Consider the following 19791-nt stretch of genomic DNA (forward strand, 5'->3'; position numbering starts at 1 on the left):
AAAATAATAAAAATGTCATTAATTTACCACGGATCTTGGATGCAGTGGTTGTAAAGTTACATTAATAAACAGAATATTTTTTACAACAAAAAGCATTGTTACGGGGGAACGTATAAATAACACACATAAATTTAAGAGCAATTTTACTGTTCGCACACACATTATTATGGAATAGCCAATAAGTGTATAAAACATAGTATATAAAATTTTATTAAAATATACTGTGCACATCAAAAATTCAGCTTTTATCTAAGTGCAAAGAAAAGCCATTATTGTGTGCTTACTGTTTCATTGCTGTTCTTTCCCCATATCACAATTTTACATTTGTTGCCAGTAAGAGGAAGTTGATTTTTTTTTTCTTAGATGGAAGCAAGGCTCTGTTCTTTTAGTCACCCCAAACCCATTCTCTTTCTCCACCGATGCAAAAACAAAATTGATCAATCTTGCCATGGTAGAGAGGGAGAAGTTGCTAATTTAATGCAAAGTTAAAAATAATGCCCAAGGAGTTGAATGGTTTGTTCAGTGACTCTGGAAATAAGGGATAATAATGCAGCAGTCTATCTGTCATCAGTGAGGCTGCCCCGTCATTGACTCTGATAATATGTGAAGATGATGGATGCCAGCGTCGTGTGGCTTGTAGCATTGAACATTCATCAGCTCTCACTAAAGGGGGCTTTATCATTTCAATATCTTTACTTAATATGCAACATCTATCTCATACATCATAATTTCAAAGCACTTAGAGAGCCAACAGTCCTACAACACAACAGAGCTGACTTTCAGACTTTAATTTTTTTCAATAACTTTTATGTTGCCTGCATGTTTTGTGACTGACAATGCATAAGTAAGCATCTGATCACATCACTGCATGGAAAATGTACCTTGTGCCGTCAACATGAAGATTGGGGAATGTTCCTGGGGTGGGGGGTGAGATTCAATTAACATCGAGCTATTTTGCTTACATCTCCAAAATATCTTACTCGGGAGACATGTGCATTGTGAGAGCTGGTTCGAGTGGAAAAATCTGGAGTGAAGAATTTGCCTCCCGCTGTCTGTATTTGGATGGATATAGGGGTATACCCATTGGCACTTACTGGCCAGAAGTTGAAGCCTCTTGGAGCTGAAGGATCTCTGAACGAATCTCTGTGCTCATGTCCGCATCCTGTATCTGCTAGGCTCACGTTGCACCTCCCAAGCTTAGCCCAGCTGCCTGGAGCTATCTTGTAGACATCAGGCCCTCTTATCTTATGGTTATGTGGCTGGCAAATAAATATTCTGAGCTATTCTTTGAAGAAGGAAATCTTCTGGGAGACTAGGTAGAAATGTATATGAAAGGGCATGGCTTTGCAGGGTCCTTCTTTAATCTCAAACACAAGTGCTTAATATTACCAAATATAAAAGGCAGCCCACTGCCCAAAACAATTTTTATCATTGATTTATTTTCTGCCTGTTTAACAAGTGTTTCATGGGATATTCTTCCTTGACTTCTACTCTGTCAAAATATTGATATTTTATAAGGAAAATGTCTCTGCAGAAGAATTTTTTTTTCAATGAAGTCAGAAAAATGTATGACTTCAAAGACACTGTGAATGTGTTGTTGAATGTTCTGAATGTTTTTTGTTATGATTAAAAACAAGCTGATAATACTGAATTGTGAGTGCACTTCATTTTTTATAAAAGAAAAGATATTATCATCATGTAAGCTTTGTTGTCTTAGGATTTTACAAACCATGGCATGTAATTTTCCCTCTTCTCCTTCCCTGTCAAAATATTGATATTCTTTCAGGAACTTTATTTTTTTTTACTGAGAATATTTTCCAGTAAAATCAAAGAGAATGAATGACTAGAAAGATACTTGAAATATGCATATTGATAGGTAGCACGGTCTGTTGATTTTCAGAGAAAGTTGTTTTTCCCCCCATGAAAATACAGCTAAAGGTTGTTCTTCCAAGAAGATTGCAGGTGTCACATCAAAACTCCTTTTGCATTTAACATAGGGAAAGCATTCACATGCAAATATTTGAAATGCGAAACAATGTGATAAAACAAAGGTTGAATATTTTGCTTTCCCTGGTACTACTCATCTTCACTTTAATTCTTTTTCTTTACATCATGACAACCAAAAGTGCTACTCCAAAATAGAAATTGGCTGATTAAAAGCAGCTGTCCCACCCCCTCCCCAAACAATGTGTGAAACTCCCACATGGCTTGTGGTTGCTTTCTGTTGTGGCCTGCATCTGGGTTAATTTGTTCTTGTGCAGTGGTGTTTTCACATCAGAAGATATTGGGGAACCATGCCTAATTTGCTTTTTATTTTCATTCTGTTTTTTATAAGTGTCGTATTTCAGAGGTTTGCCCATAGCCCACTATTGTAACTGGTTAGTATTACCCAGTTGGGGAAATTCATGATTATGATTTTGTTGCAAACCTTTCCTAGACATGGTGCTAGATGAAAGCAAGGTTTATGCTGTGTTTTCTTCCAACGCAGATTTCCACATATTCCACGATGAAGGGGGAACTGGAAGACTTCCTGCACAATTTGACTGATGGGAATTAATTATAGAAATATAATGATATTCAAAAATAATCATATTAGAAAGCACAAATGTAGTGGGACTATACAAATGAGACACAGCCTCTATCAAGTAATTGTATGTTTGCTCTTTAAGAATATTTCCAAGTTTCTAAACATCTTACAGAAGAGAACACTCACAGAGTGTTTCCGTCTAATGCCGAACATGCTCAGTACAGAACTAGGTCATTGAACAATAGACCGAACAGCAATCAGCACTCTCCTGCTGCATAATGCATTAAGTATAACATGCAGAAACCATTCCCGGAGCTGGAAGCTGCTATTTCATGTCTGTAAATTCAAGCTGACATGACATTTAATATTGTTTCATAGTAATGAACAACAAGGTTTCATTCATTCATAAGCACCACACAAAGCCAAGTTTGAGTCTGGAGAGTAGCGAGGAGGCGAGAGAAGGGGACACGCGCTGTGTTTTTGCAGACAAGAACACCATCTTAGTGACGGTCAGTGAGCCCTTGGCTACTGATCCAGAGAGCTGCAGAGGGAAAGTTCCATGTGCTATTTCAGGCTCCTCCTAGAAGAGCTGGTTCACAAGCATAGCATCCTTGAGTTTCCCTCCTATAGCGGCAGGAGATTTTCACTTTCCTCGATCAATGGCTGGGCGAGGAGTAATCTCCTTTTTACTTCCTGGGGAAGTTCCAGTGGCAGCTCCCAAGCAGAATAAGAGCATCAGTGCCATCATCTCCTCTGGCTGCTTTGAAACATTTGTTTTTGAAATCCTCTTGCCTAAAATTCTGATTGGTATTTTCCCAAGAACACCAATGCGAACTGTGACCTCTAATTGAGAAAATTCCCCTCCCGTTAACTAGCAGTAGATTTTAATGGGGATTGTTCTTTCATGTTTTGCACTTCAGGCTCAAACCTTTCACTTGCATTCCTTTTAGACTCCTGGAGCAAATCCCAGTGAGAGAAGAAACGCAGTGCTGCCCGGCGGGTTTCCTGACTACAGTTTCCTTTCCTTGCAGGTACTTTGCTTTAGACAAGCGGAACCTTCCTGAGAGCCTTTCTGAACCCACCGTTGGTCAGAAACAATGTTTGTAAATCCAAGTCTTGCCCACAAAAGCGAGATAGAAACTGGAAGGAAAAAAGTGGCTGCTTCGGAAGCTAGAATAAGCCTCTGATTATTCTTTCTCTAGGAAAGAACACGCTTTGAGAATTTGGGGCCCCAGTTAACAGGAAAGTCAAGTGAAGATGGGAAGCTGGGCCCAGGTGTCATCGATCTTACGCGGCCAGAAGATGCAGAGGGTGAGTAGCTTTTCCCTAGCTCTTTTCTGCTGCTCTGGGAGGTTGTGACAGTGCAACAGAGTTAGCTCTAGGGCCCTCTACGGTCTTTCCTGAGACTACCGGCTGCATTTTTTCGGCAAAGCAGAAGAAATGCTAGCCTCCGTTATATACTAGAGCTGAGAATGTTAAAAAGTAGCTAGATTCTATATTACTGAACATACAGCTGTTCAAGGACTTCAAGGTACCACTTTCCAGTTGCTTAATAAAAGGACCCTCTGCATTGCAGTAACAGAATCCTGTGTGTCATCATCCATGTCCCTCAATTCTTGCTAAAAAAGGACTAACGTACAAAGGAGGATTTTTTTTTTAAAACCCTAAATCAAGTGTGTCCCAGGTGCAGCCAAACCATTTTGGGAACTCAGTGATGGTTTGCAGCAGATCCTGCGTAAAATTAATTGCTTGGGCAAGGCCCAGCGTGTGCCAGAGCACTAAGCGTTACTAAAATCTTTGGAAAGTCTGGGTGGAAAGACCAGCTTCACTCTCAGTGGGTTTACCCACAGCACTACAATGCCCGTCCACTTGTCTTCCCTTTTTGTTTGTTTGTTTGTTTTAAATGCACAAGCAGCAAATCAGCAGAAATTGCTCCCCAGAGGCTGGGTGCAATTTATGAGTTAGGTCAGCACTTCAGTAAGTAATGTTGCCTGGTTATTTACTGTGTCCTCACAGAGTAGGGACTGGTTTTCCCGTTAGCTGTTCCTTTGGCAGAGTCCCTCCTACCAGTCAGGGAGGATTAATTTGTTCTCTTCAGAGTAACACAATACTTCAACCAACTTGGGTCCCAGCTGAAGTTCTTTAGCTTGAGGAGAAGAATCTTACCATTATGCTCTTCACTGGCAGAATTGCTTCCAGGACCCTAATCCCCTGAAAACACACGGAGACATTTCATAGCCACATCTGAACTGGGCCTGGCTTCTGTCGAAAGCTTGGGGCCATCTCGGCAGTTCAGCAGTCTGTGGCATGAGCGCTAAAAGATGGACAGTGTCGAACATTAGGAAGCAGGGGCGCCTGGCTGCCTCAGTGGGTTAAAGCCTTTGGCTCAGGTCATGATCTCGGGTTCCTGGGATCAAGCCCTGCATCGGGCTCTCTGCTCAGTGGGGAGCCTGCTTCCCCCCACACCTCTCTCTCTGCCTGCCTCTCTGCCTACTTGTGATCGCTGCCTGTCAAATAAATAAATAAAATCTTAAAAAAAAATTAGGAAGCACTTCAGAGTTTCCAGAAGGCAGATTTTTAAAATACCAAATAGGAGAGACTGATGTTTAATGATAGTTTTGGGGACAAGGTGTTAAATTTTGATTGGTACATATGTGGGGTCTGGGGGAAGGACTGGGAAGAGGAAGAGAAAAGGAGGAGGAGGAAGGGAGGGATAAAGAGGACTCAAAACCGGATATACACTCACTGACTTTTGTAAAGAATGGGTACCAAGAGCACAACTGATATTTTATAGGTGGTTAGAAATACAGGTTTTTTTTTAATGAGAATTGAGGTTCCTTGGTCTAGGGGACCAGTTATTCAGGTCTGACCTGTCTCAATTCTGTGGCAAGGTCATGCCACAGAGTACCCAAGTGTTTGACTGAACACCGTGAAATAATACTTTTCATCACTTTGGAGGTTTCAGTCTGTTCATTTTTCCATAGACTAGGAGGTATAAGGTTCTATCACCTTATCTGTGTTCCAGAAGTTCTCTTAATCTGTCATCCTTCCTTCTTCATTGGGTTTCTTAACTGTATAATGGCTCTACACATGGTCAGTCCCCTCTCAATATGCTAATGTTTTAGTTAATGATAACATGGGCTCAGTAAATTAAAAAGCATGATCAGAGTTACTAACCATTGTGAAAGGAGAAAATGGAAACCTTAACCGTAGGGAAACATATCGTATAGAAATATTTTTGTAAGTTCCATTTGATACCCAGATCATCAAGATTCAGACCAGTTTCCTGGCTACTTTGGTTTCTGTTCTTGTCGTTTGTTCATTAGCAAATATTTTTGAAGCCCTTACCTGCCAGAGACCGTGCTAAGGTTTTACACCTATTTCTTAACATAAACCTTCCACAACTCTGTGAAGTTATTATTTCTTCTCCACTTTCCAGATGAGAATGTTAAAGGTGAGAGAAATCAAGTAACTTGCCACCAGTCACGTAGGGTAGAGCTGGGAGTTGAGAACCCAAGCTCCCGAGCCCCGTGCTTTACTGCAGGCCGTGTAAACACAGATAAATACATGGTGCCTTCACTTTTCTGAACAAACTCCTTGTGACCTTCCTCAATATGACCCATTTCCTCTCCCTAAATATAGCAAGTCATGCCGTACCCCAGCTCTCGTGTTACTCGGTCACACAGAGCAGCAGTGCCTGGTGAGTGTAATAGTAGAAGGGCTGTAGTGGCCCAGGAGCTTAAGGAGCGTGTGAAAACCTCCCTTCAGAAGCTTGCCCAGAGTTGCCATTGAGACCTCATGTGCTTTGGGGGACTGTGAGTTCATGAATGGAGTCAAGTTACTAGCTCTCCGATGGACAGAAGCGCACTGCCTTTGTGAGGACGTCTGGGATGGGCAGCAGCCTTCTGCTGACTTCGGGATATTTCCTGGCATCTGCTCAAGTAAGAGCTGATTGCAAAGCCTGCTGGGGTTACAGTTCCTATTAAAGTCAGAGCAGATAGCAGGTACACATGATACTTCTCTCTACTTCGCTCCTTCGCATTTCCCTTAACAGGAAGAGTAGGCAGGGGCTGCGATAAAAGAATAGCTATGACTTATAAACTCCTTCCGTCAGCTTATGGTCTAAACAAAACAGAAAATAAAACATTACTTAAGTGTCAATCATGTGCCAGAACTAGACACTAGATAAACCAAGGGAAGCAAAACAGATATGTTCCTGACCTCTCGGAGTTTAAAGTCTAGTGAAGGAAGACAGAAATTTGAAAGGGAAATATCTACAGACAGGCAGGCATAATTACCACTGAGAAAAGTCCTAAAAAGATCAAGACTTTGTTGTGCCCCATAGAGATTCAGAGTGAAAGCTACTTAGGTCAGCTCAGTTGGCCGGTGAGTCCTGCAGCTCTAGCCTGGCACATCACCTCTTCTCAATCCACCTGTGATCATCTTCATGTTTCCTCTGGTTTGGCACAGCAATTAAAATGTTTTCCTCAGCTTTGCTGAGGTAGAATTGATGTGTAACAGCATAAATTTCAGATGTACGATGTGATGGTTTGGTACCCATGCATATTAGGAGATGATTACCACAATAAAGTTAGTTAATACATCTATCACCTTACATAATCTCCTCTTTTTTTACGAGAAAATTAAAGATCTACCTTCTTAGCAACTTTCAAGTATATAATGCAATATTGTTAATTATAGTCCCCATGCTGTACCTTAGCACCCCACAGCTTATCCATCTTAAAACTGGATGTTTATATACTCTTTGACTAACTTCTCTCCCTTTTCCACCCTCCCCCTAATTCCTAGAAATCACCATTCTACTCTGTTTCTGAGTTTGCCATTTTTAGATTCCACATGTAAGCGAGACCGTACAGTCTTTCTTGATCTGACTTATTTTACTTTGTAGAATGTCTTCAGGGCCCACCCATGTTGTCGCAAATGGCAGGACTGTCTTCTTGTTTGTGGATGAATAATATTCATCTACGAAACTCCTTCAAGAGTTGTGTGTGTGTGTGTATGTAGATATGTACAAAGTAAAAGAAAATGTGATTGTACACACACACACACACACACACACACACACACTCATCCATCAATGTACACTTAGGTTGTCTCCATGTCTTGGCTATTGTGAATAAGGCACAACAGTCCTCTTAAAGGGCTGTGCTATCCTCCCACTTGCACCCCGTCCTCCTATGAGGCTTCTGAAGACACTGAAGTACGTCAGCTTAGGAGATGAGGGCCCGTTCCAGCTGGGCTTCCCAGGAAAATATCTGCCAGTCGTGAAAATGCCAATATCACTTAGTAAGCAACTTGCGGACCTGCTTCGCAGCTCTGAGCATGGAGGCAGCAAGGGAAAGGTCACCCAAAGAGGCAGCTGTGCATGTGTATTAAACACTCATCAAAATCAAATGACAAAACCATAAGCCAGGAAAACAGAAATTAAAAATATAAAAGGCAAATGCCTTCAAAATTTTATTTTTAAAGTCCAGCTGTTATTTGGCTTGAATATGACAAGACAGCATTTCTTGTTCACCATGATATTTATAAAACTACAAATTCATTGGTGCTGGGGGCTTAGGAAACATGTGTAAGGTCTTGTTATACTTTGAAGCAGTTGAAGGCTTACTGTGTACTGAGCACCCAAACTGTGTTAGCCCCTATGTGGGACATGGAAGGAAGAGAGGACTCGATTAGTCATCTGTCACCATGTATTAAGAAAGATGAACAGCTGTATGGACCCCTCACATGGCATTTCCCCTCTCCTCATCATCCTCCAGCAAGAGTGTGATGCTTTCCCCAACTCTCCTAATTTCAAGGTTGCAAACCAGAGTGGGAAGGGCACTGGTCCAGTTGTTGGGAGGTTTGGATTAAGGCTCTTTTACTAAAGGATGGCAAATGAGTGACTAATGCCTCCTTATCTCTCAAAAGAGAGGTTCTGGATTCCATTACCTCTAAGGCCCCTTCCAATTCCAAGCGTGGATATGGAGTGTGTGCTCCTTATAGGAGAAGTGACCTGGGCACAATAGCTTCCGCTTAGTTTTTTCTCAGAGAAATGAAAGAGGAGACCAGTACCTTTGAGAGGATATTTGTGCCACTTGTTGCATCCCGTTTTCAGGTCCCTTGAACTTTTCTTTTTATTATAGAGACATTCTCTCTGGTAGTAATTTCCAGTTGCCTTTCAGGGATGGGTCCTCCTCTTCTCTTCTCCCAGCAATAGCAGTTGTGGCTTGCCTTCTTCATATTCTTTCTATCCTGTTTCTTCTCTCTCTCACACCTGGGATCTCTAAAGAAAAAAAATTTTTTTTCTCTGTTTTGTAGAATATGGGGTAAGAAAACATTTTCCTAAGACTTCTTTTAATTCCCAAGGATCAGAGAGAGGCTGCACCTCGTTTTGATGCGGAGAATAGTGGGATATGAGCTCTGAAAGTGATTATCATTGGCCAGACTTCTGGACCGTGGGCTGAAACCGTGGTGATGTGTTGTCTGTCCTCCATGTATTAAAAACTTGCACTGATTTGATTGGAAATAGATACATGCACCAAGAACAGTCCCTTTTCGAACTATTGCTCTTAGAGTCCCAGATTTGCTTAGAAGAGTTTTATAGATTTGTACTGAATTGTGAATTGGATCCCAGCCAACACAGACTTTACCCTCCTGAAAGCTTTATTTTTGGGTGAGCTTCTGATTGCTTCTACACTTTATACCTCAGGTTAGCTCTATTATTGTCAGCTTAAGCTCTCCGGTTGTAGACAAATTAAGAGAGACCGCAACTTTTCCTTTTATCCCCCTTAAAAATACACCACTTAATATTAACATTATTAGTAACATTAATATTATTTTCTCATAAAAATTCTGTTTACCCTTGGATTCACACTCTCCGAAGTCTGTGGAGCTTCTTTCATTCCCTTTCCCCTCCCTGGATCCTTTTTCCTGATGGGAAGGAAAGATTGGCGTGAAGATACACAGCTTATTCAAGGCAGCACAGAGAAGCTATAGTGTAACCTGGTGTGGAGTTTAAGGGCTACAACGACTTATACTTTGAGATGTGAAAGCCATTATTCATTCAAGCCCACTGCACTACAGTGCATCGCACTGCCACACTTAAGATTCCCAGAACTGGAATAAAGGAGAGACATCACCAAATTTACAGTTCCAGCCCAGAAATCCCTTCTTATATCCCTGACAAGTGGTCACCTCACTTCTGTTCAAATGCATCTCCTAGTCTATTAACAGAAAACTGACTACTTCTTGAGAAGCTCATTCTGATTCTAATTATTAATTCTTTGTTCTTGGTAGCCAGAATTTGTTTCTGCTTCCTTGTAACTTCTAGTCACTGGTTCTAGTCTGACTTCTGGGTTCCAGAAAAAAAAATAAAACTCCTGTTTCTCCACATGACACTCCTCCAGATATTTGCTTAAGGATTAGGGGATTTAAATTCCAGTTGCTCCACCCTTGGCCGGTCCCTTTCTTCCCGTGAATTTTTGCATCTGTAGCTGAAGAAGTTGGTCTAGGTGATTTCTAGTTGACAGTTTTTTAACTGTCTTATTGTGCTGCCATATAATTGAAATCACTCACCTTTAAGTCAAACTAGAATGTAACAAGTATCAATTAAGAACCACACCATCTTTTAAAGGAATAAAATTGTTATAGAAATACACTATCTCTATAATGAGATGTCGTTGCCCAAGAAGGAATCCAAATACTAGAGTATATATCAGGCATAAAAAGATGGGAAATTGTACATATTAAAAGAAAAGACGGAGGTAAATCCGAAGAGAGCACTAACCAGAGCTGTGCCGTGGGCTTATGGGTTTGACTATGGAGTCAGCCTAAGACGGTGTTTCCAGGGATCTTAGAGGAAGGGATAGGCAAAGCAGTTTCTATGGAACCAGCAGGCTGGGGTCCGAAGCCAGGATTAGCAACCAGGGAGGCCCATGAGGACTGAGTAACAGCCATGGGCTGGGAGATAAGCTGAGTTCACCAAGCCCTTGGCTCCGGACTAACTCTGTTGTATGAGTATCACAAAAATATATTTTACTGTGGATATAAACAGTTTTAGAGGAGCCTGTGCACCAGTTTATATCAGCACTATATATAAAGTGCCGCTCTCTTAAACAAGCAAATAAACTTCTCTTAAAGAAATATATTTGCTGTGTCTTAAAAGCTCCCAAATAACTTTTAATGTTGGTGGAAAACAATTTCCATTGAACTCTCCAAGTGATGGATTGTCCTGATGGGGCAGGAGAGTGAAATGTCAAGATTCTTGCATAACTCCATCCCCAAATACTCCATAAAGGGAGCTCAACCTGCTTCTCAGAGTTGCTTAAGCTAGGAAGCCTGATGAGCTTGCCTCCCTTTACTGAGGAACCTAGCCCTGGCCAAGAGGTCTCTCACTGGGCTGGCTTCTTCTCTAAAGAAGTGTCAAGGACAATGCATATAACCACTGTGCATACACACACACACACACACACACACACACACACACACACACTACCCCTAGCTAATTTTCTGACTGAATATCATCTACCCTAGGGGGGAAAAATGCTTGTCTGTGCTATTACTGAATCACACAGAAGTACTTCCCCAACTTGTCTGAGAAACTGGGCCACAAAAGATTAACATCTACCATGAAAATTAGATCCAAGCTAAGAGCAGCCTGCGTATGTTCCCAGTGGGACTGCAAAATCAGTCCATGCCTCCTCAGTACCACATCAGTCTTCTTCACATGTTCCAACACATCAGAGCAAACCCTGGCTGATGGAGGTCTATCTGCCATGTTCCGACTGACTATGTAGCTCTTGGGGTATGGACCCTGGCTGGGTTACCTGTCCCAGAGTCATCCTGTCTTGGCATCAAGGGCCATTTGACTTGCTGCCTACGGGCCAGTGAATTCAGCCCAACCTCAGCCTGGTAGGACTTAAAGAGCATCTGGCCAATTTGGAGTGCTTTTTAAATTCTTTCTGCTTAAGGTCAGGACTGGATTTGAGATCAACTTTCTCCCTCCCTTCCCCCAGTTGGTCCTTTCCTCTTTTTCAAGTTCTAATAACTGTGCTTCTAACTTACTTCAAAAAGTTGATAACCACCTAGCTCTTTCTCATTTTCTTTTTACCGACTTAATCTTTTTTTTTAACTAACATATTTTTATTTTTCAATATCTCCTTCTTTTATATTCATGATCTCATTTTACTTGGCTTGTCTACAACTGTTTGCTTGTGCCCACTGCCTGCCATTTCGTACATACCCTAGCGGTGGTTCTCTGTAGACTGAATTGCTGACGACGATAGCCAAACCTTTCCAATCAGGATCTGTCCATACTTCAGGGGCCCCCAATCTTCAGTTTTACTCCCATGTTCACATTACAATGTACTGATTATCTCTTATGTGCACAGCACATATGGGCATGGCAGGAAGGATTTTTGTAAAGATGGACTGCACTATATTCTTCAAGAGCTAGTAACGTGTTTGGGATTATAACAGCAACACATAGAAAACAAAGCAACTGAGAGGGTTACGTGTGCAGGTCCATCATTAAGGAACCAGAAAAAATGTGCTGTTTATAAAAGCAAGTTACAGTGCCTTTGGACAGCAAATATAGCTGGAGGTAAGCTTAGGTTTGGATGAGCAGAGAGAAGCGAAAGAACTTTCCGTTTAGGGAATAATCCAGGCAGATTCAGGAATGGTAAAGCACACAGACATGTATAAATAAGTTCCAGAAGGGAAGCATCGCCTTTCTGATTCTTGTGTTCCCCACCAAGCCCAGTAAAAGCCTCACATATATTTGTACTCAGTAAATATTTGTGGAATTGAACGTGTTATGGAAATATCTGGGTTCCATATTGGGATGGCCTTGAATGCCAGGCTCAAAAGTTTGGACTTTGCCACCAAATAGGCATTAACATTTAATTGTTCAAGATTGACTTAGATTATAGAGGTTAAAAATAATGGAAAAGCAGTAGTTAGTTTAGTCTGGGAGATCTGTTAGTCTCTTTATTCCTCTGTTCTGTTTAATAGTCTTTGGGGGGGGTGCAATTCAATGAGTGTCCTTTCTTATAACATTATCAGAGAGCTGAGTAGGAGTCTTTTAGGACTTTTATAGTGCAGTCCATTTTAGTCCAAAAGTAGGAGGACTTTTCATCCAAGTCATATTAAAAATACTTCTTTTCTTCCTGGCTATATTCTTCATTTAACTGTGATTTCACCTTGTCCGGGGTGACTGACGGATGTTTTACAGATCTCTCCTGTACTTTTGCCTCTCATTAGTGGAGAGTGGTTCTTTCAGTTGTTTTTGTTCAGTAACTACTTACCCATAGACATGATGCCCCATATTAGGTCTTGGTACCATAGGGAAGCGAGTGTGTAAGAATCTGTGGGTGTTTGCATTATACTGTAGACTGTTACATTTAGGAGGAGGCTGTAAAAACTAACTCTGAACTAAAATTTAATATCTCAAGTCTTAGCCCTGGAGAGAAGAATTTCATAAGCAATATATTCAACCATTTTAAATTTACACTAAAAATACAAATTGCAGCTTACTGGTTTATATATACTTTCATGGCAGAGAAATCACTTCATGCTGCTTCAATATAAGCTCACGTTTCGCAGGGAAGTCTGGTTCCACATGAGGACAAAATGGAAAAGGAGAATGATCAGTCCATGTTGCAGACTTACAGAACTGTTAGTGGAGGAGAAAGAACAATAGTCAAATGTCCCTGAAACTACCTTGCCCTTCGTTTATTACAGTCTCATAGTCAATAATCCTAATCCTTTGTTATTTTTGAAAGAGTCTTTTATGAAAAGCTGATCCATAAATTTGCAAGATAATGATCCCTTCCTTTTTTTTCTGGCCAGGACTGAGCAGCATAGTCTGGTTACAGTTTCCACATGTGGGAACTGGGGGATATGAGACGGTCTTTTGGGGTTGGATCCTGTGCATATATGATACATTTTAGCTCTCCATCGTAGAGACCCTTTTGAATATTTTTAGGCTTCAGGCAGAAAAGGAGCTCCATGAAGTAGTAAATTGTACTCTCCAGCTAACGTGTGGGTTCATTTTATAACTACTCTGAAGAACAGGCCTGTGCAGTACGGGAAACATCACCAGGAATGGGGAAAGACTGGAAATGGAATAGAGTTAAGACCCTAATGTGTCCTAACTACTGGACTAGACATTCTATGACTTGTCTTGCTGGTTCTACTGCTGCTATTTCTAACGGCAACTACTGCCTAGTGAGTGGTCCCTGGGTTCTAGTAGATGAGCTAAGAAATTTACATTCCTATTTAATCTTCACAAGGATCCTGCCAAGTAAAAATGATTAGCTCTCTTTTGTCAGGAGATGAGATTACCGTTTAGAGAAGAGAAATAATTTTCCCAAGTTAGGAAAGGTCAAATGTACAGATAAAACTCAGATCTGTCTAACTACGCAGTGTCTGAGCTGCACTGACTCTCATTTTTCTCCAAGATGAGCTGATTGAGTTACTTGCATTTGTTGGAGTAGTTTTTTCCTGTTGGTTTTCATTAAAAAGCAGGGGAAAAAGTGAGAAACAGAAACTTCTGAAAGTTTAAAAAAAATCAAACTGTTCAAGTATTAGGTATCTTTCAAATACTTTCACCAGATTCTTGGGGTGAAGAAGTTTCTGGGGGATCTTGGAAATGAGTTGACTGCCGCAAATCCTTCTATTATTCGTACCATTACCTAATAAAAACATTTAGTTTCTACTGCACCCATGATCTGCATCTCTCATTCTAATAAAAGGCAAATTCCCTCAAACAAATAGAGAAGAGAAACCAATTAAATGAGTTTTATTGAGTCTTAAAAGCCAAGTCCAGATGCGACTGAAACAATTCAACTGACCATTTTAGAAATTAATTCCGATGGCTAACGTGAAACTTAGGGTATAGTTATATCCGAGTTCCTTGTGATTTTGCCACTTACTAACCATGAGACCTGGTCAGTTTCACCTTTCTAAACCTCAGTTTCCTCATGTGGAATAAGGAATGTGAATTAGATGATCTTTAATATCCCTCTCATGTTAACATGCTCCTATTCTATGAGTGTATTTTATCTGTTTCTGATGACCCTGCTGTCTGTTTGAATACACGCTTCAGTTGTACATATTTACACGCACGCTTCAACACTAGAACACCTTCCCGATTTAAGATTTCCAAAAAGCTCAGACTTGCCCTGCCATTCTTTCAAGATTTCCCGGGAAGTGGGGAAGCTGGGATTTCAGAATCATGTGGTGTGGCAAGTCAATAAAAGAAGCCAGATTAGAACCAATGTTCTCTGGGTCCCAAACACCGAAGGGTGTCTTTTCCCTTCAAGGCCTTATTATTTTGCAGGGTGCTCAAGGAAGGCAAGGTGTTTAGTAGGATATGATAAAATGGGATTTATTCAAAATCTAATTTCAGAAATTCCCAGGTTCTAAAGCAACCTGTAGATATTTTGAGTCTCGCTCTAGAATGTTCACTGTTGGAGATGTCCACTGCTCTCTGCCTCTGAGTATTTATTTCCCGTATGCCCACTTGTGTAGAATACCTTGGGGAAGCAGTTGTGAACAAAAAAACAGTCATCCCTTACCCTTTTGGGTTGCACAGTCTTGGGAAGAAGGTGAGCACATACAATTGGTAATTTGGACAAAATATGATAAATGTTAAGATAAAGGGATGCAAAGGAGGCCATGGGAGCCTGCCAGACTTAGCCCAAACTGACAAACCAGGCAAGACTTCATGGAAACCACCAGCCCTGATATGAGTCAAAGAATAAGTGATTGCAAGATGGACAGGAAATCCTAGGAAAAGGGAAAGCATGAATTCTTAGTATGAAACAACAGACTGTCTGGAGAACAAGAAGTAGTTCAGTAGGATAAAGGAAAACATTTTGAGGTAGGGAAGGCAGAGGTGGAACTAGAGACCTAGGGAAAGGACCAGGTCATGGGGAGCCTGACTAAGGACTTCATCTTTTGGGCATTAGGGAACCGTTGAAGACTTTTAAATATTAGGAGTAAACTGGTCAGGATTGCATTTGTGATGGATCACTCTGGGTGAAATTAGGAAAGGTATTAAGTGGGGACGGGGGACACAAAGCTGGAAGTAAGCCCATCAGTTAGATGGCTAGTATTTATAATAGTCCAGCAGAGACAGTGAGGCCAAGGCGATCGATGAGGGACAAGGATGGAAACAGGAGGATGGATTTAGTAGTATCTTTGTTAACTAATTCTGAGTTTCGCTTCATCTTGGTTTGTGCTCCTTAATCTCATGTAGAATCTATGGTAGTGTATTGAGTTGGTTGAAGCCAGAAGCTGCTGAGCAACATGAATTATTTAGCCTCCCAGCTTTTTACCAGCCTCTGTATTCTCCAAGGGAATCTACTTGAATCCGAGCCTGGTTCTCCTGAAAACAAAGGAAGCCAGAACCTATTATTGTCTTACTTCATCCACAGTGGTCTCTGGTTCAAACTTAAGTGATGTCTTTTTGCCTGGGCTCAACAGCTTGTAAGCTTTCCTCTTGTGCATACAAATAGCCAATAGATAATAAGTAGAGTATTTAATGTTCTCTGCTACTTTCAGGTCATTAAAACAAAGAATCACAGAAGTTATCCCAGTTGCCCTTGGATCCCATAGTTGAAACAAGATAAGGTCTCTGTTTAGCTATCTGTGTAAAGCAAATATAACTTGAGAATTTAAAAAAAAAAAAAAAAGTAAACATGGGCACCAAAACTGAAAGCAAAAGACTCTTGAAACTACAGACTGGTATATCACTGGTTAGAATTTCCTTCATTTTGCAAAGCCACGAGCCACATGCATCAGCTCACCACAAAGTCATTAAGCCTTTTTAAGCTCAGATGAAAAACATTAACAAATACCACAAAAGGCTTTAGTATAGCCCCTTTGTTCATTCACATATGGCACTTTATAACTCCTGAGCCACTCCGGTCGTGTGTTTGTTTAAGCTGCCTCCATCAGGCTGAGCCTGAAAGAACAAAAGACATCTTGAGCGATCCTAAGCAGGAAATGGGCTAATCTAAACATGGTTTGTGACACTTTAAGTAGAATAGAAAGGGGAGGGATTGATTAGTCATTAATGTCCAATTGGCTCCATATGGATGTTGCAATAATAAAGCCTTTTTTCAGAGCAGTAGCAGAGTTATTGAATTAGAGGTTTATGTTTCCTCAGAGCTGACCTTAGGGAATTCCCTTTTGGTTCTTCTTGTTGATCTTTTAAAGAGAATGGAGTTTCCAATAGGAAAAAGAACAGAAGCCTTACCCACGATAACACTTGCTCATAATCCTGCAACTCGGGAATGCATTAATTTAGCATCGTTTTAATTCCTGCTATAACTTCAGTCCTTCATGCTTTCTTTGCATGCTCTGGCCTCTTTGGTGGGGCCGTATTTCAGAGGTCAATTAGACAGTGGCATGGACTTCATAACTGGTAATGGGCTCCCTTAATGTTTGCTTAGCTGTGGCAGAGAAATGGCATCCTTACGGGGGGGAGTAATGTTCCAGCCCAGGAATGGTGGGCTTTAAAATTCAGGTATTTCAGATCACGGGACTGTGATTGGGGTAGTTTGGGTGTAAGGGGAAATGAACTATACTCCAAGTCAGAAGACCCAGGTTCTAGATCCGGCTCTGCCCCTTATGAGCAGCATACCGCCATCTGGGTATTCCAGAGGAAACTAACGTAACCTCCTTGAGCCTTGGTTTTCTCCTCTATAAAGCGGGACCAATATATCTACCCCCCTACCAATTTCAAAGGATTGTAAGGAGGATTCAGATAATGTATTGACTGAAAGCACTTTGTAAATATTATTGTATGTAAAATTACTTAGCACGCATGGTAAGCCTGTCCTGGAAACTGACCTCCAGCCTAGTTTAGTGATATGCCTGTTTCCAAAATACTCAATGGAAGTTTTTCTTTATGTGTATACAATATCTATCTATCTATCTATCTATCTTAGTTTATTCAGTGAATTTCTTGCTATAAAGTTCGAGAGTTGAAGTAAGGAAGGTATTTGTTTTTAATAGGATCAAAGAAGGTAATTCTTTGTTAACTTATCTAGTGAATCTTATATAAAAGACCTAGAGAGCAAAACCATAGTCTTTCCCCCTGGCATCCCTTCTTAGAAGATGAACCCATCACTTCTTTAATGATTAAGATTCTTGCTCAGCCCTGGGATGTATTTTCTGGCCAAGTAAACCACTAGGATAGTCCAATTGTTTTGTGTTTTATTTTGTTCTGTTTTTGTAAGAAGAAATCAAATTTGAATTTTAAGCAGCCTTATAAGTTCACTTTCTGGCAGTAAGTGGTAATGAGAAGTTTGCAGAAGTTCCATAATCATAGAGACACAGCTGGCAGCCATTCCTACAGGACAGTGAATTAGGCTTCTACAATAGTAAGATAGACTTGGTGGGATAAACATGGTGACATCTTTCCTAATTTTTCAAGCCCCCTTCTAAAATTCCTTCATCTTCTATATTTTTGTTTCTGATGCACTCATTATCATCATTTCTATTAACCCAAATAAGGGACTATTAACTGTATCATGTAACTCTTTCCAGAATCCCATAGGAGAAAATCAACTATTCTATTGATAGACTAAAGTAGCATAAAATGCTATGATTGCCAAACAATCCAATGGTATATATTTATGTCTCTTTTTATTAAGAAGCTTTTTTGCCCTTCTTAATATATATTTTTTAATTTTCGTTTTATTTATTTATTTATTTATTTTGTAAATGAGACCAACTTTTTGAGTTCACAATGGCCTGAATATGCCATACACTCAGGTCCACAGGGAAAAAAAACCTTTCAAGAAAAGATCCCTTTTGTTTGGCTTTCTATTTTATTTTGGTTCTTTTGTTTTTGCTTTTTTTGTTTGTTTGTTTTAACTAAGAGTTAAAACAATTTCACTTTGAATAGTATCCTATTGTTTCGCTATACCACAATTTGTCCATTCTCCAATTATTTTCAGTTTTGGTTATGATAAATAAAACTGCTATGATATTCTTACATAAATCTATTTCTGGACAAAGTTTTTATTTGTTTTGGGTAAGTACCTATGAGTGGAAATGCTGAGTCGTTGGTAAGTATATATTTTACTTTTTAAGAAACGGCCAAACTGTTTCCCAAAATGGTCACACCATTTTACACTTTCACCACCAATACATCAGAGTTCCAGTTGCTTCATATTCTTGCCAATGTGTACTGTTATAAGCCATTCTGGTGGGTGGGAAGTGGTATCTATTGTGGTTTTAATTTCTATTTTCCTGATGACTAATGATACGTAATACCTTTTTATGTGCTCATTGGCCATAACCATATATATGTATATATTACATTCTTAATAGCATCGGGAAATAAAACACTTGGGAATAAATTGAACCAAAATATTGTGTAAGACCTCTGCACTAAAAACAATACATTTGTCAGTTAAATTAAAGAAGACCTAAATAAATAGAGGAATACACCAGGTTCATCCTCTATTTTGTGAAGTGTTCGTGTCTTTTGCCCATTTTTAAATTAGATTGTTTTTCGGTAGAAGTTCTTCATATGTTCTTGATACAGGTTCTTGTCAGATATGTGTATTATGAGTATTTCTTCTCAGTCTGTGCTTTGACATTTCATTTTCTTTAACAACAACTTTTGAGGAGCAGTCTTAATTTGATAAAGTTCAACTTATCATTTTTCTTGTATAGTTAGTACTTTACAGCCTATCTCTGAGAATCTTTGCTTACTCCAAGGTCACTAAAATGTTCCTCATGTGTTCATTGAGTTTTTGCTTCTGGTTTTGTTATGATTCATCTCAAATTAATTGTGGGGGTAGTATGTGATAAGAGGTCAAGGTTTATTTTTTTCTACATATTTATTCCCTTGTTTTAGCATTATTTGTTGAAAAGACTACCACTTCCCATTTCAGCAGCTAAAGGCTTTATTGAAAATTGGCCAAAAATGTGAGGGTTTAATTCTGGACTCTCAAATTCTGTTCTAGTGGTGTATTTGTCTATGCTTATACCAATACCATGCTCTTTTTTACTCTAATTTTTTAAAATGTCACATTTTTACTCTAAGTCTTGAAATGAAGTACTTTGAATACTCCAACTTCTTCCAGTCTGTTTTGGCTGTTCTTACTGCTTTATTTTTATATAAATTTTAAAATCAACATGTTAATTTCTTGAAAATTATCTTTTGGAGATTTTTTTTTATTGGGGTTGGGTTTATATATAGGTGGATTTGGAAAGAATTAACATCTTAACAATAT

General features: G+C 39.9%; 1 protein-coding gene across 5 annotated transcripts in view; it reads left to right on the forward strand.

The window, feature by feature from the left end:
* The window catches only part of LOC111149639 (SRY-box 6), a 655543-nt gene that overhangs the window by 612563 nt on the left and 23189 nt on the right, over positions 1-19791 (forward strand). For all 5 annotated transcript variants that reach the window (XM_022506831.1, XM_022506832.1, XM_022506833.1 and 2 more), the window contains one exon: positions 3730-3838. In XM_022506831.1, the coding sequence (XP_022362539.1) occupies positions 3730-3838 (109 nt within the window). The remainder of the gene's footprint in view (positions 1-3729; positions 3839-19791) is intronic.

This window comes from Enhydra lutris, unplaced genomic scaffold (assembly GCF_002288905.1).
Source record: "Enhydra lutris kenyoni isolate GAN:26980312 unplaced genomic scaffold, ASM228890v2 scaffoldscaffold22, whole genome shotgun sequence".
NCBI classification, from domain to species: Eukaryota; Metazoa; Chordata; class Mammalia; order Carnivora; family Mustelidae; genus Enhydra; species Enhydra lutris.